Source organism: Cyclopterus lumpus, chromosome 25 (genome assembly GCF_009769545.1).
Source record: "Cyclopterus lumpus isolate fCycLum1 chromosome 25, fCycLum1.pri, whole genome shotgun sequence".
NCBI lineage: Eukaryota > Metazoa > Chordata > Actinopteri > Perciformes > Cyclopteridae > Cyclopterus > Cyclopterus lumpus.
The window spans coordinates 5,098,908-5,126,181 of record NC_046990.1 but is presented as its reverse complement, the minus strand read 5'-3'; the positions used below and the strand labels follow the sequence as shown (position 1 = coordinate 5,126,181).

Genomic DNA, 27,274 nt, shown 5'->3' with positions numbered 1-27,274 from the left:
ACAAAAAACAGATGAAGGAAAAATACAAATGAAGAAAACACGAGCAGAATGCAGCCACAGCTCGTATGTTAAGTAACTTATTACAATATCAATATCCTATTAATTCCAGTACTCCTTGCTCAGCTTTATTGTCCTTGTTTAGGTGGTCATTGTTCTTGGAACTGTGTACATAGAGAGCCATTAGACAGTGGAGTCTGCGTAAGCACACTTTGCCCATTAAGCTTATTCTAATTCTCACAATTAAGCCAACATATACAGTATTTAACGAGCAATTTTCATTGTTTAGTGCTGCAAAACTCAGACCCTGACAGAGAAAAAAAAAAAACTTCCAAAACACAATACAAAAAAACAGTATCACTTAAATATCAAGGAACAAAATCCATATATATCCAATATTAGATTAAAACAAACTCATGCACCCTAGAACTATATATGTGTGACAATTCAGCATCACCTCCCCGATTGGAAACAAGTCGTATGGAAATGTTCCAAATTGAAATAATGGGTGTAGAATCTTCTGATACGTGTTTAATGAATGACTAAGTTAAATGAAAAAGACGCTGCAGAACTGAAGGCATAAGGTTGCTCATGCTGTTAAACTAAACATTAAAAGTAGCTCTAAAAAGAAGAGTTTTGACTAACCTCTTTAGCATTAACCGATTGGTGCAGTCACAGATGTGTTGTGATGTTGGATGATGCACCATAAAGAATGCTTTTGCAGTATTGAATTCTGGATGTGATGAAGGCATGTATCAGAGTTTCAATGGGGAAAAAAGGACAAGGGACGTGCATTGATTTATTGAATAAGCATGAATAGCTGATACTGCCATCAGAATGAGAATTCTTCTGCCATCCTTAAGGTCTGGAGACGTTATTTGTAAGTGAATATAAAAGGCCTGTCTTGTTTTTGGAGCTTTGATGTATCACAGCCGTAGCCAGCCTCGTAGTGCCATCTGGTTCTCTATATGAAAATGGTGGAAGGTCTGGTGGTGTGCTGTGTATTTCACAACACTAATATAAAGCCCATTTACGAAGGAAACACCACTGCTCTATTGTCAACGCAGTGGGTCAGAAGGCATTGGACCCATTTCATGCTCATGTCAATGTGGGTTATGACACTTGTGCGACACAATGCTCACTTTGGTCCAGTCCACAATATCACAGCTGAGGTCTATTTGTTTTGATAAGGCAAAGCTGGCCTAGTTTCAAGGTTTCTTTGTTGTATCGAGTGATTTATTTGACACACATTGGCTTGTTCCACTGAAAGGAAGGTATCCACTGCAGACGGCAATGAATGTGGGATTCACATTCGCCATCACCATGGTGATAGATCCTTTTGAAGCATGCTTGCCAGCAGGCTCTGAACTACATAGTCAGATGGCAGAAACCCTTGGGCAGAGATGAAGGCGAGGAGAGATGTTAAAGAGTGAGAACACAGCCTTGTGACTGCAGCCACGCCGCTGAGGGCCACAGCTCAGAGCTGCACTTCATTGTCACTGTTTATGGTCTTTTGGGTCCACTACATAACAAACTGGCTCTGCATACTGACTACTAGTCACGGAGATCACTACCACTGGCGCTAGCCAATTGATAGTGTTTTTCTGATCATGACTTGTTTCCCCCACTGAGCTCCACAGAGAGTTCATCTTAAGTGTTTCCCATAATAGGTGTATTAGTATTTTAAATAATTCAAGCTGCATGAACACCCTTTGCAGTGTGTGTTGGCTGTGCTGCAGGGAGGTTTTGGAAGTCTTTTTTTGTTCACAACAAGGCTGCACCCTTCAGCTTTAATCAGGGATCTCGACATGTGACTGGTTTTGATCAGCAGAGCAGGGGAAGGCGCTGGACTGCTTCACCTGAGAAAGGCGGTTCAAGGCTCTCTTTGGGGACATTAATTTATTAAGCCAAGGTAACAGCTCAGTGAAAACATTAGCACAGATTAACCATGGTGTTACGTCCCCTTCTCGGTCTAGGGGATACGAGGGGGGGGGGGGGACGACACATGGCAGCAGTCAAAGAATAAGTGAGAAGTCAAAAGGAGGAGTAACGGTTTCAAAATAACATTTATTATCACTCGGTTTAACAAACAACCCAAAAAATCTACTAAGTTGTGGTTGTGCCAAACAAAAGAAATCAAGATAACAAACTCGGCCTGGCTAACTACCTCTAAGAAAGAAACAAACAAAATGGCTTCACCTGCTTTTCTAATAAAAGTCCATCAAAACAATACAGAGGCAGCACCAACCAATATTCTAATGTTTTAGACACAAAGTACAGGAAAACACAACACTGACACGTAACACATGGCAACTGGTTTAATTAGACCGCTATAAAGGTAGAGTTATTGCAGATATGAGCCCCATAGATGTGTTTTAGGTTTATTAGTTGTTGTTAGGGGACAATAAAATGTTAATGCTTACATTACCATTCATATTTCACAATGGTAAACCGGTACAATGAAAAATACTGGAATGCAGTGGATGTTTACTGATTTATATTGGGGTTTTAATTAGTGCTGGGCAAAGATTAATCGCATGGTTTTCTGTGATTAACAGCGATTAATTGCATTTTGCGCAAAATTCAATAATGAATTAAAGCTGCGAGCAGCAATGAATGGGTCCTCGCTCACCCGCGCCGGTTGGGGGCGCCTGCGGGACGCCGACCCGCTCGGCCGAGAACGCGGTTGTGCGTTTTACCGTTTGTCGCGTAACCACGATATTCTTTCGCCAGTAGGCGCCGCGTCGACCGCGAGTGAGAATAATTTCGTCGATATCCTCAGGCTGTGACTTGTAATAAGCACGATAAGTTTGAGGCAGATTCAACGTAAGTATAGTTGAGCCAGTAAGTGGAGCTCTGACTATGACTGAAATTAGACTTGTCGATATCCTCAGGCCGTGACTTGTAACAAGCATGACAAGTTTGGGGCAGATTAGAGCAAGTCCAATTGAACAAGTAAGTGGCGCTTTGAGAATGTGAACAAATACATGCACCATGTGTCTCTACGTGAAGTGTAGTTGTGTAAATTACATGTGAATCTGATGCATTTTTAGGGTTATTTGTTTTGGCCAGTAGGGGCGCTTTGAGAATGTGAACAGATACATGCATCATGTACGACTCCCACACTCAAGACTGGTGTTTATCCCACTGCGCCACCGGTTAGCTCAAAAAATTTGATCGGACCTCGTATAGCTAGAAAATATTACTGTCTAAAACTTTTGGAAATGTGTTCAGGGCTTGACTGGCATCATGCATGATTATTTTTGGAAAGATTGGTTTAGTTAAAGCAACAGTCTCTAGCATAACAAACAACAGAAAGTGGAATTTTATTGGAATTATTTTAACGACAAGTGAGAGTGGGTGAAAGCGACTTTTTTTGCAGAATAATCATGCTCAAGGCCTTCCGATCATCCTGAAAAGAAGATTGAAGTCGATCGGATTTTTTTTGTGGGAGATAACGTTAAATATATAACGGCGAAAAGTGCCAAAAACGAGCTAAAAACCCGAAAAACGGGGCAACTTCGGCAAATTATTGTAGCGCCCCCTATAGTGTTCAAATCGCACAAGATTTATTTTTCAAGTTAAGGCATGCCATGCGCACTTAGGACAAATGTTTCAAAGTGATTAGTCCCAATAGTGTTGACGCTATGAGCATTGAAAAACAAGACACGCCCCTAAAATGTTCATTGGGCCATAGATCCTTAGAACCTTAGGGGTCTGAGAGGCTTTTTTGTAGAGCAGGTGTAAGTGAACATGTGTGAAAAATTTCAAGTCAATCGGACATTCTGGGTGAGGGGCGTCGCCGGTCAAAATTTTAGGGGGTGCTAGAGAGCAACTATGAATTGCAAAAATTTGACTCCTTGTTTAGATGGCTACCCTAATTAAAAACTAGTGTATTACACATACAGGTACCAGAAGAAGCATGTGTCTTTTATTAGGGAACAGCATTGCTGTGTATGTTCAGTAGTTAGGGTCCCAGTTAGAATGAGCTAAAGTTGTCTAGCACAAAAGAAAGTACACAGCTGTAATTTACTGTGCAGGGACCTTTTAGTCTGTACAGCCTGTGGATTTCCTTTTGAGAATCTCAGTCAAAAAAAGATAAATGTAGGTTAAGTAGTTACCCACAATGAGTTTAAGCGGCCCATAACCTATCTGCATTTGGCCGCCATTTTTGTAGTCCGCTCCATTTCATAAAAATCGACGGTGCGTCTCAAAGTGAATCTAAGGAGGCTCCTTAGACCGACCTCTTTCACTGCAGGAATCGGGCTGCTCTCCACTTGCCCTGCGTTGGTTTATCGACAGTTCTCCCGCACGCTGCAGTAGTCTGACGAAGTTTCGCTCCACTGGCTGTTTGGGTAGCTCTTGGCTGGCATTAATACTGTGTGACGCCTTTAAGACGTACTTCATGCTCGTAGTACTCCGGTGATGAGATAACTCCAGTTTGAGTGGTTACAAATAACTTTGTTTTTATTAACTACGCCGTGGTAGAGATTTTAAATGAAAATGTCCATATAAAAGTGCATTTCTCCATGTTCTCGGTTAATGTGTGCAGCAGCATTAAGCCCCTCCCAATGCAAAAAAAATAAATGCCGTTAATGCATGAAATAATTATTTTCGGCGTTAATAGGTTTGCTGCGTTAATGCATAAATAACGAGTTAACGTGCCCAGGCCTAGTTTTGATAGAAACACACCAAACACAGCAGAGGATACTATTTGTAGGAATGAAGGTGCTTTCCAGAGGTAAGAAAGGAGGATGGAGTACACTTTAAAACAACAGCATGGGACAAATAAAGCAGCTGCACACCTCCCACACTGATTCATAGTAGAACAATAAGTACTCATAAAGACGTTTTTAAAGCAGTATTACAAAAGTAACAGTGATCAATTATCATGGCCATAAAAATCAACCTTGCACTGACAAAGGCACAAAAAAAATCATTTTGTGATTTTAGATGCAAACATATACATTATTAAGAATTAAATAAGTCAGTGACAAACAGCAGCCTCCTGGGTGAAAGTCCTGTTTATTTGAGAACAGCCTTGATATAATTGACTTAATAATACATATACTTCAATACAGTTTGATTGAAATAAATAAATGTATTTTATTCAATTTGGGGCAGTCTTGTAAATTAAGGGAAGCGAGTGTCTTCCATTTGATTTTCCTGAGATTTTGGCAGGATTCATTGAATAGTGAAAATTTGTTTAAAGGGCCAGTGCATAGTATTAAGGCGGATCTATTGTCGGAAATTGAATATAATATTGATAAGTGTGTTTTTTTTCTGGACTGCACTGTGGTGTAGAGGCAGCTCAGTTTAATTGGAGACTCTAAATTTCCCGTAGGTGTGAATGTGAGAATTGTTGTCTGTCTCTATATGCGCCCGGTGACCTGTACGGGGTGAACCCTGCCTTTGCCCAATGTCAGCATGGATCGGCTCCAGCCTCCCCGCAGCCCTGAATAGGATAAACGGTTCGGATAATGGAATGGAATGTTTTCATTGGTTTATAATATAATTGTTGACTTTTCATTCACTTAGAATGAGCCGTTTATATCTCCATTCAGAGCGCAGTTTGCTATGGTGCACCTTTCTACAGTAGCCCAGAACAGACGAACCAAACACTGACTCTGTAGAGGGCCACTTGTTGTTGCATTGCTCACCTTATTTCTCCAACATGCTTGGCAAACTGGAGACATTTCAGCTGTTTACAATCTGCAACCTCACCCCTAGATGCTGCCTAATCCTACACACTGGCCCTTTAAGGTGGTTCTTCTGGTGGTTTCTTAACAAATCCTCTAATTATGTTTGAAGAACTAAATTGTTACTAACCTGTTACCTAAATGCCACAGTTGAATGAATGGACCTGTACAGCACTTTTCTAGTCTTACGACCACTCGAAGCAATTTAATGATATGATATCATTCATACACTGATGGTAGGGGCTAAGGTTCCACCTGCACATCAGCAGTATAACATTCAGACACACATTCACACACTGTAGGCACAGCTACAGGAGCCATTTCAGGTTAAGTGTCTTGCCCAAGGAGCCGTTGACATGGGCTAGCGGAGCCAGGAATTGAACCACCGATCCTCTGATTGAAGGACGACCCTGCTCACCACTGAGCCACAGTCACCCTAACACTGAAAATATGTAAATCATGTCTCCTCTGCTAAAAAATTCAGCTTTATTTGCATCAAATTAAGTCATATAGTATCAGTTAATTTTAAGTTTATTGTCATGTGTATTGCAAAACAATGAAATGCTTACACAAAGTGCACACATTAAGGGGTGACTATGGCTCAGTGGAGAACGGGATGGTCCATCAATCAGAGAATCCATGTCGATGTGTTCTTGGGCAAGACACTTAACCCCTAGTTAAGCGTAGCTGTGCCCACGGTGTGTGAATGTTGTATGTTAGTTAGTCCTGATGGGCAGGTGGAACCTTGCATGGGCACTGTCATCAGTGTATGAATGGGTGTGAATGGGTGAATGACATGTAGTGTTAAAGAGCTTTGAGTGGTCGTGAGACTAGAAAAGCGCAATACAATTACAGTCCATTGACCATTGACATCCCCAGACAACAACAACAACAAAGAAACAAGTAAAGACACATTACACACAATATATCATACAGGCTGTAGTAAAGGTATTTGTACATGTTGTATTCTGAGGCATTTTGTATGTGTTGACGCAACAATTCTCAATGCTAAATCAGTGTACATCTACTGTACAGACGTACGCTTTGATTTGCGTCTATGGATAACAATTAAAACAGTCAGTCAAAAAGGAAAACTGATTCTTCAAATGTGTTTTGTGTTACTGTGGATAAAATATATTCAGTACCTGTATTTCTAAATACCAGTACTTAAAAGGTTACATCAAATGAACAAAGTTAATTTCTGTAGCGGAGTACATAAAAAGTCATGAATATTCTCTTTCACAACAATCCGACTTTATATTAATCAGTGATTGATTTTTCGTTCTACGTCACCAGCGTGGTCGGTGTTTTAGTTGATTTGTAGCAGTCACACAGTATTGTATCTATTCAACTAAATAGCCTTTTCTCTACAACACATTGACTCGTTGCCTTAATTACCTGTTTGGTTGAGCAGGCAGTTTAGCCTCCTGAGGTTTAAGTAAATGAGATGAACAAACTTTGGCTGACCATCAAAGTCAATATTCTGTAAACCTGTGCTTAGATAACACAAAGGCACTGATTTAGTCGTGTCAGTTGCTCCTGCTGACCTCACGTCTTTTGGTCCTTCAGGCTCTCCGTACCGAGATAAGATCACTATTGCCATCCTGCAGCTTCAAGAGGAAGGAAAGCTGCACATGATGAAGGAGAAGTGGTGGAGAGGAAACGGCTGTCCAGAGGAGGAGAGTAAGGAGGCCAGTGCCCTCGGGGTGCAGAACATCGGAGGGATCTTCATTGTCCTGGCCGCCGGACTCGTCCTCTCCGTGTTCGTGGCCGTGGGAGAGTTCCTCTACAAGTCCAGACAGAATGCGCAACTTGAAAAGGTAAGAAATACCTCTGACTACCACCTCTGCTTTGTTATTTACAACAATGATAGCAGAAGTTCTACTTTCTATAGCCACATGTGCTGTGAAAGCCTCATGGCAAAAAAATTAAATCTATAAAAGCTAACAAAATGAAACAAAATATATGCTAAATATATGTTCTGATATATGATTTAAAGAAATCATTTGTTTCCCAATTTGCGGAAACTCACACTATAATGACAGTGCTATATCATATGCAGTAAGATAAGGGTTGGTTTCTTTGCATTTATTCACTTAGGCCCAATGGCGACAACGAGATAAGAAACGTGAGGAATTCTGCTGTCACCATGGATCCAAGCTAGACTTTAACCACCATCTCAAATGACCTCAAGAAAAACTCCAGAAACCTTTTTTTTCTGTTGTAATCTAACATGATCTAAAACCTACCAAAACTTTAAAACTGTTTTTTTATGTTTGTTTTTTTGTCTTTCTTCCTGACACTCCTGAGGGAATGGGAACACTAAGAGCAGTTTAATAAAAAGGTTTGGAGGGCTGGCTGTAATATACAGTGGGATCACAGGCACATGCTCTGCTGCATCAACCATGTCGTCAACAGTCACATTCACAAACACACACCTCCCCACTTCTGCTGTCCATTTCCATTCTGCTTATAATCTAACTATTCTCACTGTTCATATCTGTGGCATTCAATTTCAAAAATGAGGAAAAAATATATGAGCGGCATAATGGCAACAAATATATATTCATCATGATGAGAGATAGATAAATATATGCTATTCAAACGTGACAGAAACAAGCACAACAACAAAATATTTAAATCCCCAAAGAATTTCACCTAATATTTAAAATATATTTTAATATTCAGATAGTTTTTTCTTTTATTACAATTCAGTAATAATCAAACTATCAATTTCCACATACACACATTGTACAAATTCTGAATTATGTTGTGAACCAGTGTAAACAAGGGTCACAGTCGTTATACTGATGCTACCGAGGTCATTTTGTAAAACTAAATGAAAATTATTCAACGAATTTAGAAAGCTGATTGAAAATATTGTAAGCTCACACTGTCAGAATTGTGTGATGATGTTGACATATCTAGTTGTTCTAAATATGTTCTAAAATCTTTAAACAGTCATCCAATACATTTAGTGACTAGTGACAGCAGAGCTGCTTCGACCGAGTCCTTTGCTGTTGTCGTGTTATTTAGATTTTTAAGGAATACTTAAGGAACCCGATTGGAGGAAAGACAAATTATTGCCATTGTTTGGAACCCTCCATCATTTTATAGCCAGCAGTCAGCTGGTAGCTCATCTGTTTGGAATTGTTTAGAACCCTCCAAATAATGGCAGTACTAATCCTGAAAGAGTTCAGTCTCAGCTTCCTTTCACATTTAATTGTATTGATTGTACAGTGTTTTAGCTTCGCCTATTGACCCTGTATTGACAAGTCAGACACTTCTGTGGTATCATTCTATTAACTGAAAACACTCAGAACACTCACATATGTTAACATGCACATGCATGAACATACACATATGGTGTTGACACATGTGAGCACAGTGAATAAATGCATTGAAAGCACAGCAGTGAAGTAACAATACATTAAACCGTAAAGGCTAAGGCAACCAGGGTTATGAATGTTACTTTATCACTATAATGTTTACCTGCTAAGATGTGTCGGTGATTTGCAGTCACACTGCCACCTAGAGAGCATTATATAACAACCACATAATATACAGCAAGGGACCATGAACATGCATCTTGTGGAAGAAAAATCAATTTAAAGCAGCTTTTATTCCGCCTCTGCTGGTGCAAGTATTTCTCTGTGCAGATAAAAGCTAGTGAAAAATCATATACGTTATAAAGATGATGATGTGTAGCTGAACAGATACAAAGGATTTGAAAAGGATGTGCGAGTAAAGATTTACCAATGAACAAGTCTGAAACACGGACTTAAATGTTGTTGACTGGATTTATAAATCATGATATTTCTCCACCATAATTTAGATTATGAACAAAAGAGTTGACATCTATTATGTTTTAATATAATTTTTGAACGGGTTCGGCTAAAAGGATAGTTTTGTTTTTTGTTTTTTATAAATGTAGAAATGTCAGAGTTATATTCTATGCTATTACAAAACTAGACAATGGTGAATCTTAACAACAATAATAATATTTTTTAAAAAACCTATAATACAAGAAATGCAGCACAAAGTGCTTACCAATATAGCAAGATAGTATGGGGTCAGATTAGTCTCAATAATTGCAAATGCACACAGAGTGACTCATAAATGCAAACACAAAGATTCACAAATACATTCCAATGCACACATAAATAAATTACGATTTATATAAATGTAAAATAAAAATCACAAATGCATTTCTATGTGGATTCTTCTATTTGTTTGTGGATTTGTATGTATTTATTTGTGGATCGCACTGCATTTGTTTGTGGTTTGCTCCACATGTGTGTGTGGGATTTATGTGACTCCCCTGTCGTGGCTGGATCCGCAAATGCGTTTTTTTCAACATAGACCTATCTGTAGCCATTCAGTATGTCGCCCTCATTTTCAACCAATCACATGAGCGCATCCCCCCCCTCCTTCCCTTCCCACAAGGCTGCCAGCGTTACAGTTGCGCAATTTGCGGAGGGATACACAATAAATGTAAATCTTGTAAAAAATCTTGCCGTGGCGCGAATGACGTGAATAGAGCGAAGTGAAAAAAATTAGCTGTGTGAGCCGACGGACGGTGTTATGAACCCAAACACAAGGGCGTTAGATGTTCCGACATGTGTGGGATGTCCACAACAAGTATAAAGCAGAAATAGTGGTTATTTCTTCCATGGTGGATGGCGGAAATGTTAACTGTTTCACGAATAAAGCCACGAATTGGTTGAAAATGAGGGCAACATCTGAATGGCTACAGATAGGTCTATGTTGAAAAATATGCATTTGCGAATAAAGCCACGTCAGGGGAGTCTCATAAATCCCACACACACATGTGGAGCAAATCACAAACAAATGCAGTGCGATCCACAAATAAATAAATCCACATAGACATGCAGAAATGTATTTGTGATTTTTCTTTAACATTTATATCAATTGTAATTTATTTATGTGTGCATTGGAAGGTATTTGTGAATCGTTCTGCGTGCATTTGTGAGTCTAATTTATTTGTAAATCCTTCTGTGTGCATTTGTAAATCGAACATATTTGTGAATTGTGTGTCAAATTGTTGGTAATTTGAGACTTATTAAAAGTCAACTTGAATGTTTGACATCTAGTGTACAGTTAATATTGGTACCTAGATTTCTGCCTTATGGTCAGAGGTATTCTATATTCCAATAGAAATCTCCCAGTTTATCATATGGTGCTTCAGGAGTACATTATGTACATTATGAGATACCCTTGGGTCGTAGCTCATGGGGAGAGTGGTCGTCCCGTAAGCACAAGGTACCCGGTTTGATCCCCGCTCTCCCCATGGTTTATGTTGAAGTGTCCTTGAGCAAGACACTGAACCCCCAGTTGCTCCCCAGGCGCTTCACTGCAGCCCACTGCTCCTTAAGAACTACGGATGGGTTAAATGCAGAGAAGAATTTCCCCACAGGCATCAATAAAAGTGTTAATTTCTTTCTTTCTACCCCCTGCAGCTATTTTGCCTGGGGTACATTACAGGAGTGTATGTCAGTCCCCGTGATTAACAAAACAGGCGATTGTCTTAGCAATCAGTCTTCCAAATCAATATATTTATTAAGATGTATTAATGTCCTCATAAATAATGCACTTTTTACCTCCAGATCTAATTTAAATCATCTAACAGGTAATTACCTTATTCATCTGAATGCAGTGTGATTGTTTGTTTATTTCAGAAAGTTCAATCTATTGGGCTTTGAATTCATGTAATACATTCATAGCCTGTTTCTCCCGTTTGAATATCTAACAAAGCAATGAGCGAATACGGCAGGTTGTGATGCCGCATGTACAGTGTGACTGTTAAGCTCCACAACAGCATTAATTCCCGAACAAGGTTATTCATCTTTTCAGAAAAAGGTAAATACAGACAGACAGGATGAATGGACCCAACAGGACCTTGCAGGCAGAAGCAAAAGCCTGACATATTTTACATACTCAAGGTTTGTCCATTCAAATGACAACATACCTCATTTTTCAAACCTTGTACAGACAACAAATCCTTTCCACTCTTGTTTCATGCACAAATGTCACTACTGTCACATGTTGTGTTGGATTCACTTAGTATATAAACAAAATATGATCACGACTAGATTTAAATAGTGTTTGACTAATGGTTTTGGTATATAAACCAGGGTTAAAATATAGTTAAGATTAGGCAATTCAAATGCTTGTTGAGGTTGGGGAGAGGTCATGACTACAGTTTATAGAAATAGAAGACATTAAATTGTTGGATTGTGCACATGGATGCTGATGTGCACAAGTCCACATTGTTATTTGTGTTTAGCGACATCAAAGGAACCCTGCTTTGTATGTTGTCTTCGAAAAGTCTCATGACACAGGACTTAATCAGTGAATGATGGAATTGCCCAATATGAACATAATTCCAATTCCCAAACCTTTAGCTGGTTACGATGGGTGCCCAGTCAATATAAGCATCATTAATTAAAAAGAATGCTTGCCACGTTAAGCAACTACAGTATGACAACAGCTAAAAAAATATTGTTGTCATATGAAAATAAAGATCCCTCAATAATAACCAGCCAGCTTGTTTGTATTGGCAGTGGTTGTATTAATGGTGTAGTGATTGGTCATTTTGTAAGTAACCTAGGCAAACACAGCTGGGTACAGTAATAAGTACATAAGCAGTGAGTAGTAATAAGTAGTGAGGACTTTAAAAACATAGATCCCCTGTTATTAAGTCATAGAATGATGACTGAAAATTGTTCCTTAAAACTAGAGCAAACCATGAACCTATCTAACTTAAGGGGAAACAAAATGATATCTTAAAGTAACTTTTGTAGACTGTTTTTGAACAGTTCTAGTCTCAAAGAACCCTTCAATCATAATGTTGCCTCATTACTCGGACTGGCAGATATGACATTTAAAAAAAGACCAATACTTGAAAACCAATATGTGGGTGTAACATCAGCTTGATTTATTTAATCCAAATATTGATTTAAGAAAAATGAAGATCCACTGTAATGTGTAGGTTGTGCTTTCCACAGTCCAGTGCTAATTAGTATCAGTATCATGTGTGTAAATTAACCATATATTTCTTTCATTGCTCCAGCCTTCTCTTATAATTGAATACATCCTACATTTACAATATGGGTTTGTTTTCCCACAATGATGCTCAAAGTGTCAAGTTGAAAAATTTGGTGATAAGTTCAAGCAGGTCAAGCAGTTTCACATGCTTGACCTGCAATTTGCATGTTATAATTACTTCTGTAACATTAGAAAGGAGCAAAAATAACAGCAGGACATTTCTATAAATGGATGAGCCATACACCCTCTTATACAATAGAGGCACTGTTAATATTTTTTTTAAAGGTTTAATAGACATGTTAATGCCATAAGTATGTGTTTTGGAGATTATTGCATTTACTTATCATATTGTAATGCCACAAGATCAGAGCATTGTCAGAAGAAGATATACACTTGTTAAACATTTTAATAAAAGTATTAATAAACATTTGATAACTTTACTAACTGTAGACCTCTGTAGGCTTGTCATTTTGATTAATCTACCAATACTTTCCTTTTCTTGTCCCAAGTCTCTTCCTTTTACATTGTTTCAATACATTCCATCATCACTGCTTCATGCCGACCTTTTCACTTTAATGGAGCTCTCCAAAAGTTTGGGAAATATGCTTGTTTGCCTTCGGATCCATAGGCAGATAAGAACATAGATCAGTTCAGTAGGACTCATTTAGCCTAGCTTAGTACATAGACTAGAAACAGCTTTAAAAGGATGGCTCCCATTTAAAGTGAAGACAAAAAATCAGCTTTCTACCAACCTTAAGCAATATTTGGGCAAGATCCCAGGCGTGGATTGATAATACCATACATAGTGCTATCTTCTTCAGTAACTAGCTAGTTGAAAATGTCAGCAACAGTAAACTCAAGAGCAATCAAGACCGGCTCAGGTGACACCTCAGTGCCACTGAACACTTGTTATCATCAATATAATGTATATTTACAATTACATTACATTACATTACATGTCATTTAGCTGACACTTTTATCCAAAGCGACTTACAATAGGTGCATTAAACCATGAGTCCAAAATCAGAACAACAAGAATCAAGCAAGTACAATTTCTTCAATAACGTTAAACTATTCGGGAGGTTGAAGACCAGTCGAGCAGCTGCATTCTAGATGAGCTGTAGAGGTCGAATGGCATTAGCAGGTAGACCTGCCAGGAGGGAGTTGCAATAGTCTAGCCATGAGATGATCAGAGCCTGGACCAGAACCTGTGCTGCCTTCTGAGTGGGAAGAGGTCGTATTCTCCTGATGTTGTACAGCATGTACCTACAGGAGCGTGTTATTGCGGTAATGTTGGCAGTCAACTAAATAAAATATTACAGGGTTGTAGGCTAAATGTATTCATATTTACAAATGGCTAGTAAAAAACATCCACCTTGAGACAACATTTGTAACCACTGGTGAGTAATACACACCAGTGGTTAAACATGCTTGTGCATGCTGGTGTGATAATGAGCAGGAGGAGAGCTATAGAACGTTAGCTGGTGAGCAGCACAGTCCTGCTTGGCTAAATAACGGAGCTAACTGCTAATGTCCACAGAGGTTGCATTGAAGTTATGTTCAAGCTCTATTTAGTAAAAATTGGTGTTGGGCAAAGGTAATTCACGATGTGTTCAAATGTAATATTTTTAAATTAAGCTTTTGCCAAGACACTTTGATAAATCCTGTCTTTTGAGGGAGATGTTTTCACAGTGATATAAAATAGATATTTGAGAGGGAATTATGACTCGTTTTAACTTCCTCAAACTAGCTCAAAGCAGCTTATAACGTATAATTAGAAAGACGTTTTCTTCATCAAAGTAAATATAGAAATTAAAATGTTTTGTTTTATTTGAATTGCGTGTTTTTAATTCAAATAACCACTATATGACTATAACAAAGTCAATGGTCCAAGTCCATTTATATTTTTGGACGGTTTACTCTGATTTCAAGTGAGTTTCCAGGACGTTCCAGTATGGCGATGAAACAAGTTAGTTTGGAGCATATCAAAACAGTCGATATCGGACGTGCATCCACACATTGTATTGGTATATCGGGCCATCTCTAAGTTTCACAGAGCCATTCAAAGTTAATCGATAAACTGAACATGTATACACATTTGGGTAACCTCTTACCTTAAAGATGTCAAAACTAAATTTGGTGAGAAAAATAACAATTGTTCAATCTGGATGATGAAACCTGTTTTTTTAAAAACTTTTTTTACTAAGCAAACAAGCAAGTCACCTAAGCTGTAAATGCAGGAGTCATCTGGGCATTGAGTTACTTGGTTTTCCAAAACTAAAACCTTTTTTTCTTTGAGGGTTGACAATTAACAGAAAACTCATCCCGGAGCTCTATGTCTGAAGTCTATATCAATCTTCTCAGCTGACTGTGGGTAAGATGGCAAACAAGGATTTCTCAAAATGTCTTTCTTTTATGTGTATAGTCTACTCTATAGTACAATAATTGCCTGTGTTTCTTTTTAAAGTATTAATATCTATGAGTAGACTTTGGATAGGTGGGAATATTAAACTCTGCTCTCATAATTCCTGGTTCAAAGGAAGAGCAAAGAGACAAAATGTGACAGTTTTTCCTCCAATGAAGATGTAAGTGTGTGTTAAAATATGCTTCAGGAAATTATTCTTGCTAATTTAAGCTATCTTTAAGAAAACCAATTTTGGACTCCATAATGTTCAACTAAATCACATGCCTCATAGACTTTCAATGGAGCATTTCTTTGTCATCTCCATGCTAGTCTTTCTGATTTCCATGATTACCATGGTTGTCCCCTTCCTCCCTCTACTCCTCCGCCTCCTGCTCCTTTCTCTCTCCTCTCTTGCCCCCCCCCCCCAACCCCCCTCCATCCCTCAGCTCCTCCTCCCGCTCCTCCTCCTCCCGCTCTTCCTGCTACTGCTGCTTTTTCCTCTCTTCCTGCCTGCTGCTGAGGCTGCCGCAGACTAACCTGGCTCTCGGGGTGCGGGGACCACCAGCTGTGTGTGAGGAACCCATCTCATCAACCCAGCACACACTCAAACACGTATATCCACAAACAGGCATGGATGCATATGGATGCACACACACGTGCACAAGTAGAGATGCCTGGGCTCAAATAAAATGTTAGTTCAGGCTGTTGGTCTTGGCTACATGGCAATTTGGAGTCTTGTTCACTCTCCAAAGATTTGTCAGAGGAAGAACTACTTTTGAGGGAAGTTCCCTCCTGGAATATATGACTATGCCTCCACCAGATATGTCATCACAGCCCAATGGGACTGTAACGTTCCAAAGGCTCTTCCACAGGATACCTGACATGCAGCCGTCTTTTAGAATTTAGGAGACTATCTGTGTGTCTGTCGCCAAACAAGAATGTCAATATTAGACAACTCTGCAAAAAAGTTACATTCACTGACACTTTTTTTTTTTACAAGCAATGATTGTAGACATGTCATTACTATATTAATATGATGAAGATTAGCAAAAGATCACAGTTACACAATACAATGTTCAGACTCTGCCAGCCATTTGGGCGGAGGCCACATCGTCCCAGTCAGCTTGGGAATCACAAGAACAAGCACATTTCTCTTACACATGATTTTTACCCATGAATACATAGTCATCAAATGTTTGCCCCTTTGGCGGATTCTGAAATTATTGATGATGACAGGATCATAGTAGGTGAGACGGATTAATAAAATACGCAGACAGTTGTATTCATTTTTTTACGTCTGATATTTCTGGACCAAAATAATGGACTTCGAGGGCAAAGGTCTTTTGCGTGGACGTGATCTAAATCTCTAAAGGGTTTTTCAGTTGTTTAATTCTTCTTCACAATCATTGACACACACAAATAAAATATGCGGGCAGGCACACAGACATGGAATTTGACATGAGGGAACATCAATCAGAACACAGTTCACCCACCGAGCAAAATGTGGAACGCACTGCGCCAAATGTGGACGACAGCTCAGAAGAGCCCACAGATTAGACAAACCCTCAAGGCAGCAAATCATTTACTGGCCACCGGGGGCCGGAGACGCAGAGTAAACTGAGGATTACAGCGCAGCCGTGCCCCATCCCATCTGCATCACAGCTTCACATCTGTTCCTTCTCCATTCAACCTAAATGGAGCCCATTAGTTCACTAACATAGGTGAGGGACCTTTATATGTAGACCAACAGTGCTCGATTCCAGATTCATATTCAACTGCTTTTGGGTTATTGCGCCTATAAAAACCATACAGAATGACATTAAATCAATAATTCAAATGTATAATCAATCATAATATTGATAATAATAATCAATAATAAGTCTTCCTGATATGAAGTTTTATTAACCATTACTCCTTTTTATCCAATCAGGCCTGTGTAAATAATCGCTCGACTAAATGCACCTATTTCCTTTCGAATGTCTGCTTTCAGCATTAGATTTACGACCCTTCCATTCTTCTCAAAGCAGGCAGGCCCTTCCTCTGAGCGATCACTGCGGGTGATTTTTGAGCGTCATAAAAACTCTGTAATCCAATGACCCTAAGCAGCCTCCATCAATCCAGCATGCCAGCAGCAGGCAGCTGTGATGGCAATGTGTCCCCTGAGTGCGAGTAGAGTGAGCCCAGAGTTTCCCAAAGCCTGGAGCAACATGGCTTTTACTGGTGAAAACACTGCCGTGCCATTTAATTTTACAGGGGAGGCGGATCAATAGTTATAAAACACTTTTGTGTTTCAGAGTGGCTTGGGCAATCATTGTGTCTCATGTTGACTGCAGATGTACTATGTAGTAGTAATAGCACTATACAGTAGATGCCTGCACATACATATGTTTTTTTTTTCAAATTTCACTCTTACGAGCTGGATTTCCGGCAACAGCGGGAAGTTGTTTTCAGTCAAAAAGCTCAGATAAACCCACTGCACACTGTAAGTTAGCAACTAGCTGGTGAACATAGTAGAACAGTTAGCAGCTGAAGAGCTACAGTATATTTCAAGGAGAAGGTGGAGACCAAATCAGAGTTTTCACATTGACAAGGTTTACACAAACAAACCCTAAATTAATACAAATGTTGCTCCCTGTCTGCCAAAAATGCACTTAACTGTTGTTTTTTTAACCAATTTACCAAAACTACTTCATAAGGTGATAATACCATTTGTCAATGTTGTGTTTTGAGCTTGTTCTGCTGCCCTAAAGTCACCAACAGCTGAACAAAACTAGTCATAGTGGTGTGACACTAAGCGGTAGCCTCTGTGTCACACCAGTGGCATTGTTATTGCTATCGTGGTAAATATTCAGGGTGCATGCATTTTTTTGACATAACTGAACAGCTATGAATCCTAAAAGAAAACCTACACCTAAATGTAGTATCAGCAAAAATTGCTACTTTCCATTTGCTTGACTGCAGGTGGCATGAGGCAACTCCGATGCCAATTAGTGTAAGAAAGCTGGTGAAATGCTAGTCTAAATCATCAGCGGCCAATCAGGTGTGGTCACACTTGTTAACTGTAATTAGAGTCTCAGAATCAGAGTGGTATAGATGTTCTGATGTTTCATAGCTAACATCTGCTCCGAACCAATATCATTTGACATTACGAAAACATGTCAGTTTTCTGCTACATTCCCACCATTGCTTTATCCATGAATGGCATTATCAATGGTCACAGAGGAAGATGTGACCATTGATAATGAAAGAAGTAAGGATAGGGCTGGCTGAATTAGCCTCAGAGTTATTATAGTACACACTGGAAGAGCTCACACCCAATCCCATTTACTGTGTCTCCTTCCCATTTGTATCTTAACATAATAAGGAAAAGTATACATGGGCCACACTGCTAATTGTGGCTTTCAAATAAAAATGAACACATTGTTCGTCACAATAAACTCCTTTTAACTAGGAGCCCAGTACGTAGCGACTCTGCTTGTAGTGTCTCCTGTAGCAGGACTGTTCCATTCCCATCTGCCGATGTTCATTCACACATTATTTGCAGATGCAGTAGCTTATGACAAAAGAGAGAATGTGAAGAAGCAGATGTTTAATTGGGCATGCAGCGACAAGGTATCTCAGTCTAATGAGATACAATGTACAGCAATAAGTGACAATGTTCTTCTGGCCTGTAAAATCTACTGTGCTCTCTGAGACTGTTGGGTTGGTGTTTGTTCATAACTTTTGTTCTGCACAGTCTGGTGTGACTGAGGTTCAGCTATTATGTTGTGTTTCTAAGTGGATGTCTATGTGAATCTCACTACCACAAAGCCCAGTGTTCCATGTACACAGGTTAATGGAAACAAATTTATTTTCTCATTTAATTAATTTTGTATCTAATTTCCTAACATTTAAATAGCTCTTCTGATGAATATTATGCTTGGAATGTTGTCAGCTTTAACAGACGGGAAATATTAAACTACCTTTCCATAGACCATGAACGAAGGTAATTAAATAAATAACTGGGCTTACTGGTGCAAAGCTATCCCTCGAGTAAAGTGCCTTCAAATAAGCATAGTAGTCCATCAACACCAAGCACGATTGGCTGGACAGAGGTCACTTGAGAAGAGAAGAGTAAACACAGAACACGTAGTATTCATCCTGAAACTAATTCAAATGAGACAGCACAGACTAAAACACACACAAAAATCACAAAATTCTCAAATTATTGTACTTTATGACACCGTTGGGTATTTTTGTTTATACATCATACAGAGGGCAACATTCACATAGAAATATAATCATTTCTATGTGGCGACGCTTTGCTGTGTCGTGTTGGTTCCCCAGCTCTCTGAAGTACAGTAGCAACTATTTCAGTAATCCAGCTACTGTAGACACACACTCATCCACCATGAGGGTGAGAATAGTGTGACATTGACAGCTGTTGGTTGTGACTCACTTCCTTGGTGAACAGAATGAACAGCTTGACAGCTTGATGCGGAAAATACAAGCAGGGTGTCTGCTGATTTAGAAACTACAAGGAGCAAATGGAAATCATTTGACTGGACATTAATGATAAACATAACCTGAGTATCCAGGAACATTCAGGGTCAATGCATGAAGCATTGTGTCCCTTTATGGAGCAATGTGGAGGTGTTGGATGGGCACATCCAACTTTTTCATATGCAGTAATTCACACTGACAAGAAAATACTGTTAAATGCAACACTGACAGGCAGCAACACAAACTTTCTAGAGACAACCCTGTGTCCTAAAAATGTGTATATACTGCTCTAAACATAATGCCTGCCAGATGTTCTTTTTTTATCAACTTAATGAGAAAACTTTAATGAATATCTGCAAAGTTGCAAAATGTTCATACTGTGCAATCCTGCTGAATCCTGTGTATTTCATTTGTTTTCAATCAATATTTGCAAATTAAGCATGACACATTTGGTTGTAGCTAGTTCCACTTGTGTCACATCTGGTTGCAAAAAAATGTTTTGGCTTTGATTTACACATTTTAGGCCTGTCAGGGCCTATATAAATTATATTCTTGTTCGACAGTTATTTGTTTCAATTATCAATCTCGGAATCAGTAACACATTTTGGAGATGAGTCTCAGTGTCATGTTCCTACTTTTTGTTTTGTGGAGAGAGTTTAGAGTTAATCATACTATGTGGATAAAGCTGCACTTGGCGATATCTATATGAACATCTCTAGAAATCCAGCAATTTGGATTAAGTTTCAATTATTCGGGAACACACACAAGTGTTTTAGCCCAATTTAGAGATTTTTATTTTGTATTTTTTTTCCAGTAATTCATCACTTTCCCTATTACTGTAACCATGACAATACAATTATTATTTTAACCCAAACCACGATGTTTCCATAAACTGAACCAAGGCGATTTTGTGCCAAACCTTAACCATAGCATTTTCACATCATAAAAATTATTTAGTCTCAACAAACAATATATAATAGAGTCCTATTGAGATTATGAATGTATTTTCCAATGGTGAATGGCCAAGAATGGAATAAAAAAACTATTTCTGTTACAGACAGAAAACACAAGAGGCAACAATTATAAGAAACTAGAAATATGCATAGGGAACTCACATTTCAAAAGAGAAATTTAAAGGGGCCAGTTTTGTATCATTGATATCTTCAGAAATATGCTTATTTTAAAAGCATTTTGCAGGTAATAAATGGCCTGCACAAGAGTTGATGCACATATTTATAGAACAGTCTCATCCGCATAAACATGAAAAGTAGCATCAAGCACACTTTGCTTTTACTTAATTTCAAAATTAAGAAGCATCAAATTTAAATGATTGCTTGTCAAAACTATCTCTACTCACAGTGCATTTATTCTGGAGATTTGTAATGCATCCAAATATTTTCATCAGGAAATGAAGTTGGCCTGGTGGTCATGAAAGCATGTCCATGTTTACATTATACTGAGAACATGTAGGACCTCTTAGTTAGCTAGTTTGGGATTGACAGTTCATTCTTGAACAATAATTAACCTGTTTTCTAAAGTTCATTCTTGCATAACCATTGTCAATGTACTCACTTCAATGGAGCTTATTTGTTTTGTTAAGTTTTTGTTTAAACCTAACTTCATGTGAAGACAGAAGTTTATTTTGAAACAACGCTAAACTAAAAAGGAAATCACCAGGTACACTTTGTTATATGCTTGTGGAATTTTCTTTTTACTGTGGAAACTACCCAAGCCCACAATATATGATATGTTCTCACATGGAGATAGTGTATTTCAGGACAGCACTGTTACACACAGAATAATAGAGAGGAACATTATTAGACACCATTTTGAGGATCAATGGGTACACAATTGGTAGCCAACCGTTAAACATACACAGTTGTATCAATTCAGCCTGAACTGAGCATCTGGTATTGGGTTGGAACCCTGGTCAGTTGGCCCAATTAAATACAGCTGGCAGTGTTGGTTGGGGGAAAGCCAATGGGAGATCATATACTTGTCGAACTGGATGGTATTGACATTTCTCCTCCTTCTCCTTCTATCTACATCATCCTCTATCCAAGAGTGGCAGTTAGCAGCAACAAAGAATTGGACCATCTAAATTGGGGAAATAGATAAGGAACAAATAGGAATTGCCTAATTCAGCTTCTTTCCTACAAGATGACTTAGTAAAGGTTCAGCCACAAGACGTGGTGTGTTTTGAGAGAGGTACATTTCGTGCCTTACCTCAATGAAAAAAGGCTCAACTGTAATGCTTCCATCATTATCGCTGTGCCTATTGCTGTCTGTATCTGTATGTACAGTAAGAACGTCCCAGTAATGGTAGGAATTACACTGACAGTTCTCACCATTTAATGAGTAGCATTAGTGGGCCTTTATAAGTCTTGAGTTTGCGTCAAATAACCTGCATCATAGTGTTTCACTGACCTTATCATTTGCCATGTCGACAATTTTTTCCTAACCTGTAATGGTTACCATATGCAGATAGTATAGTAAGAGCTAATCTGAAATATGTTGTCATCAAACGTTTTAACAAGACTAAAACTAAGTATCTAATTGCTAATTTAACTGTTAACATGCTCACAATAACCGTGCTATCCTGGTGATAATTGCTGGTATAATGTATAGTATGTTTCACTATCTTACTTTAGCATGTTACATAAGCTTTAAGCACCAAGTATAGGTGAGGTTTATGGAAATAGATTTGCAGGTGTTTGAACGAATACAATATAATTTAGCTGATGATGACACCAGATGAAAAGTCAGGGTATCACCAAAGTTATGAGGATACATTGTCTGGGCAGCATCGATATATGTATCGTATTTTCCGCACTATAGGGCGCACTGGATTATAAGGCGCACTGTCAATGAATAGTCTATTTTCGATCTTTTTTCATATATAAAGCGCACCCGACTATAAGGCGCATTAAGTGAAACAAAACAGTCAGTCAGTCAAACTTTATTAAACGTGTTCACAATAACATTGTTCAAACGTTAATGAGCGTATTCACAATAACTCCCAACCTTGTTCAGTTGTAACACGTAAAAAAAACAGTCTTTTACCGCTAAATCAAACGTTAGCGTAACTCTATGTGGTCTTCTTTACTTGGCGCAGGTCATCTTCTTGCTTCCTCCACTTCCGTACCATTGATTCATTAATGTTGAATTCTCTCGCAGCTGCTCTATTCCCATGTTCTGCTGCGCGTTTGGTTGAAATTCGCCGGACGTTGCGATAGACGCGTTGCGATAGACGCGTTTTGCGCATTGCGAAATTTCGCCAGAGTTAAAATATTTCAACTTCCAACACGAGTTGCAAAAGTTTCGCAACTCACCAGAGAATCAGCGTTGAGATGCTCCGCCCGTTGGGCTGCTGTTGCTCTGGTAGCGCTGGAAGAGGAAGTTATCAAGACGGAGTCGGTGAAACTCCCCGAGCTGTATGAGCCTACGGGTGATGTTATGAACCGAAACACCAGGGCGTTAGATGTTCCGACGTTTATGGGATGTCCACAACAAGTATAAAGCAGAACTAGAGGTTATTTCGACCGTGGTGGATGGTGGAATTTATAACTGTTTTTACCGAGACAAGCTACTGAGATAAGCCACGCCCCCTTTTCGCAACTGGTTGCGAAAGACACAAATGAACACAACTTGACTGGCGAATAAACTGACGCGAGTTATAAAGCTGTTTGGTGTGAACGCACCATAATGCTGCAAGCGGTGCGGCTTTGTAGTTTACCAAAGTCGTACTAAAACATTTTGACAGAGCGCCGTGTACCACACAAAATCGCTTCGAGGTCAGTAAGCACAGCCAGAATGAATCCATATACAAGGCGCTCCGGATTATAAGGCGCACTGTCGTTTTTTGAGAAAATGAAAGGCTTTTAAGTGCGCCTTATAGTGCGGAAAATACGGTACTACAATAAATGGAAATCCATCTTGTAGGTGTTGAAATATTTTAGTCCAGACCGAATTGCTGGACCAACCATCTGACCGATGTAGCCATCAGACATGGCGCTAGCATGGCTAAAACAGTGAACAGTGAATGTAAACTTGCAGAACTGTCTAGTATTTAATTTGTTTCTGGAAATCGGGTCGTAAACAAAGAGTCTGTGAAAAGGCATTAGAAAAACACTGGCCATTGCCAATGTAGAAGTAGATGAGAGAATGCATACACATATGCAAACACGTTATACAAAATATACTGCTGAAATGTACAAGACATCATAGATTGATAATATAAAAATGTGATGTTTTAAATAAGGAACATTATTGCAATGCTTCATACACTGTATGCATAAAAAGCCCTGCATGAGCAACAACAACAACAACAACCACAAAATTCACTACTAATGCATTTTGACACTATGTTGAGTGATTCCACGCCTTCACACTTCACACTCTACTACACAGCCTATGGACCTGCACCTCCCTCCATCCTACTTCTTCCCCTGTTCCTACCCAGCATTCCCTTCATTCCCAGCCTGCTACACTGTATATTTCACCATTGTGCCCTATGGCAGCTCTGAACTGCTGGTGGTGGGTGGTAATGGAGGGAGGCTACAAAATGAGGCTGCCCACAGGGAGAACAGGCTTGTTCAGTTGCCCATAATATTTGGACTGGTGAAGCGGTCTGAAACCCATTCTGTTCTCCTTTTTTTTCTATTTCCCTCTGTAGAGGTCCTTTTGCAGTGCCATGGTGGACGAGCTGCGGGTTTCCCTCAAGTGCCAGCGCCGGCTCAAACACAAGCCCCAGCCGCCTGTCATGGTGAAAACGGAGGAGGTCATCAACATGCACACCTTCAACGACCGCAGACTGCCAGGGAAAGAGACCATGGCGTAAAATGGGATTCGCAATCACTTTATCACCCTCTCTCCTGCAGTGAGGAGGTGTGTAGAGACACTGGGGAAAAGGGTGGGGGTAAATGGTAAGGGGGGGGGCAGTGGGTTGTCATAGTTGACAGTTGGGTCATTTCAAAGGTAGCGCTGAGGTGCTTGGGAGTGTATTGACAAAATGTCATTTGTGTTTCTTTATAAATAGCTAGGTATAAGTGATTCAACAATATTTCCTGTGGAAATAACTTGGACCTGGGTGAAATTTCAGCGAGTTACCTCAGTACACTTTCCACCTTGGCAAGGCACCCAACTACAGGTGCAAAGATAACAAAAAAATTAAAAACCAGGAGTCGGAGAGAGACGGTCTGGAAATAAATTTAAGTTGGGACAGAGGTGTGCCCATAAAAGATAAAGAAAAAGAATTATCATCTTTTGCTGTTGCTCATTCAGTCTTTCACTGAACAGCTATAAACAGGCTGGTCAAGCAGCATCAACAGCATTTCAGAGAGTATAAGTGAATATAGAGATGCTAACTGGGACATTGGGGAGAAAGGTTGTAAGGGATTGTTTTTTTCTTCAAAAGTTGTGAATAGAGGGACCACACAGGCTCTCAACTTTCTCGGATCAAACTCACAGCCCTGAAGACAAAGGTGAGCTGCTGCTCCCAAAATGTACAGAGAGACTTTGCTTAGTCACATATGATATTGATGAACATCAAAAACGGATATACTGTATATCATCCATCAGGCAATAAATGATATAATTTATTTGTGTTTCAAAGTACTAACACTTTTAGTCTTTAATGTAGGACGGGTGGGAAGGGGTGGGGGCTTATGTGGTGTAGTACAAGCAGAACAGAGCAGGGGCAATATAATGAGCTGTTGACGTATCAGCCAGTAGTCATGACGATCCTATGGAGGTACACACTCTTAATGTCAATAAGGAGGAACTTGGAATGGCGTGGGCACGACTCACCTATTCTAAATTCATAGAAATCACACACAAACTCTATTTATTCAAAAATATTTATTGTTTTATTTATGAAACTCCTTATTTATTATCTCAACGGCCTGGATTTTCACTACTGCCGTAAATACACCTCACTTCAACTCTGTATGGGTATACACATGGTTTCGTTCCATTTGCTCAGTGTAAAGTCTCAAGTTTAATTTTTGTACTACTGTGGCTTTTTTTCTTTCTTTGGCAGTAAAGCTCCACATTTACTTGTGCAAAATGCAATTTCTATGAAAAAGTGTTTTTGTACGAAGAGAATAAAAATTTTGTAATGATTTTTATCAACACGAAACGCACCATGAGGAGTGTCAACCACGACAGAGGGGCCGCCAGGCCAGTAGTTCAGGAGGCTTTCTGACACTAGACAGAGCCAACACACACACACACACACAGGCACACAAACACACACCCAATAGTGCAGGGTGCACACATCCTCCATGGAGCAGGTTCACACCAATTAATACTATGTTGGTACTACTACTAGTACAGAGAACTCTTGTTAGCATCGGTGACATAATGAAGAGACAGGATGAACGAAAGAAAGTATTTTTATCATGTAAAGGAATCATATTTAAAGAAAGATATTTTTACTTCACATGAAAGAAGAGTAATGATAATACTGGTTAGAGCAAATCTATAGTGTACACACACGGGAAGAGAGGAAGACTGCTGATGATGCCTATCATTCTACACCCCCGATTACTGATAGACTGCTAGAGTCGAGTGCTGAGCAATCGTGTGTAAATGGTTTTAAAATGGAAAAAGATGTATTTAAAAAAAAAATAAAAAAATAAAAAGAACACTTAACTAATTTTGAACTTGTTGTGAAACAAAATGGAGTGCACACAGTTTACCCTTTGAAGTTGATGCACAAGTTTAAAGAAAATAAAAAAGTATTCACAACTTTCACCTCATCTGCCTCATTATTGAGTTTTCGCACATTAATGAAACATGGCAAGAGTGGAGACACTAAGAAACACACCATGACAGAAGCTTGACTTTATTTCAATAACCCCATTAGGCAAGGGTGTCCAATTAAGAATTAGTTAAAGATAAGTTCAACCATTATATATGCAGACTTGTTAATCAAGCCACTTTCCTCTGCTAGTGCACAATGGGAGGTCAATAACCTCTGCTAGTGCCCAATGGGAGGTCAAGAACCTCTGGGACGTCAAGAACCTCTGCTAGTGCCCAATGGGAGGTCAAGAACCTCTGCCCAATGGGAGGAGTTTCCAACATTCAAAACAATGCCTACATTCTTGACATCTCCCTGTTAGCTTTTTTGTACCTCATAGGTAATAACATTGTTATCGTTGTCATTCCTACATGGAGCCAAGTGTAACTCCAACCACCTTCAAACTGAGCTGAGTTCTAATTAGCCAGTATGACTGGAAATACCTGTGTGCTATAAGTTCAACAACTATGATAAATATTCATGCCTTCAAACAATTATTGACATTACCATATGAGCAATCGTTCTCAAGAACCACAGGCTCCTAATTGTTTTCATTGGCAGTATGTGGGCTAATTATTGGGTCAAAGTGGACAAAAAATGGGCCCCAAGTGGGATATATCTATAGATGTGTAGACATTTAAATCATTATCTTGTAACCCAATTCATTAACACAAATAAAGGGATACCAAAAGGGAATGTAGGCCTTAGGATGATCGCTAATATCAGTCCCACTTGTAAGGCCTTGTATGACTCACATTAGCGTGGCGTGTAGTGGAGTCCACTGCAGCTTTAAAATCAATAAAGGAAATGATATAGTAGGCC

At 39.2% G+C, this 27,274-nt stretch overlaps 1 protein-coding gene across 2 annotated transcripts in view; it reads left to right on the top strand.

Annotated features, from left to right (window-relative positions):
* grik2 (glutamate receptor, ionotropic, kainate 2) overlaps positions 1–24,579 on the top strand; it is a 220,370-nt gene extending 195,791 nt beyond the window's left edge. The window contains exons 15-17 of one of the 2 annotated variants that reach the window (XM_034528752.1): positions 7,266–7,516; positions 7,797–7,824; positions 24,326–24,579. In XM_034528752.1, the coding sequence (XP_034384643.1) occupies positions 7,266–7,516; positions 7,797–7,824; positions 24,326–24,579 (533 nt within the window). The remainder of the gene's footprint in view (positions 1–7,265; positions 7,517–7,796; positions 7,825–24,325) is intronic. The other variant, XM_034528753.1, reaches the window with a different exon arrangement.
* The last annotated feature ends 2,695 nt before the right edge of the window (positions 24,580–27,274 follow it).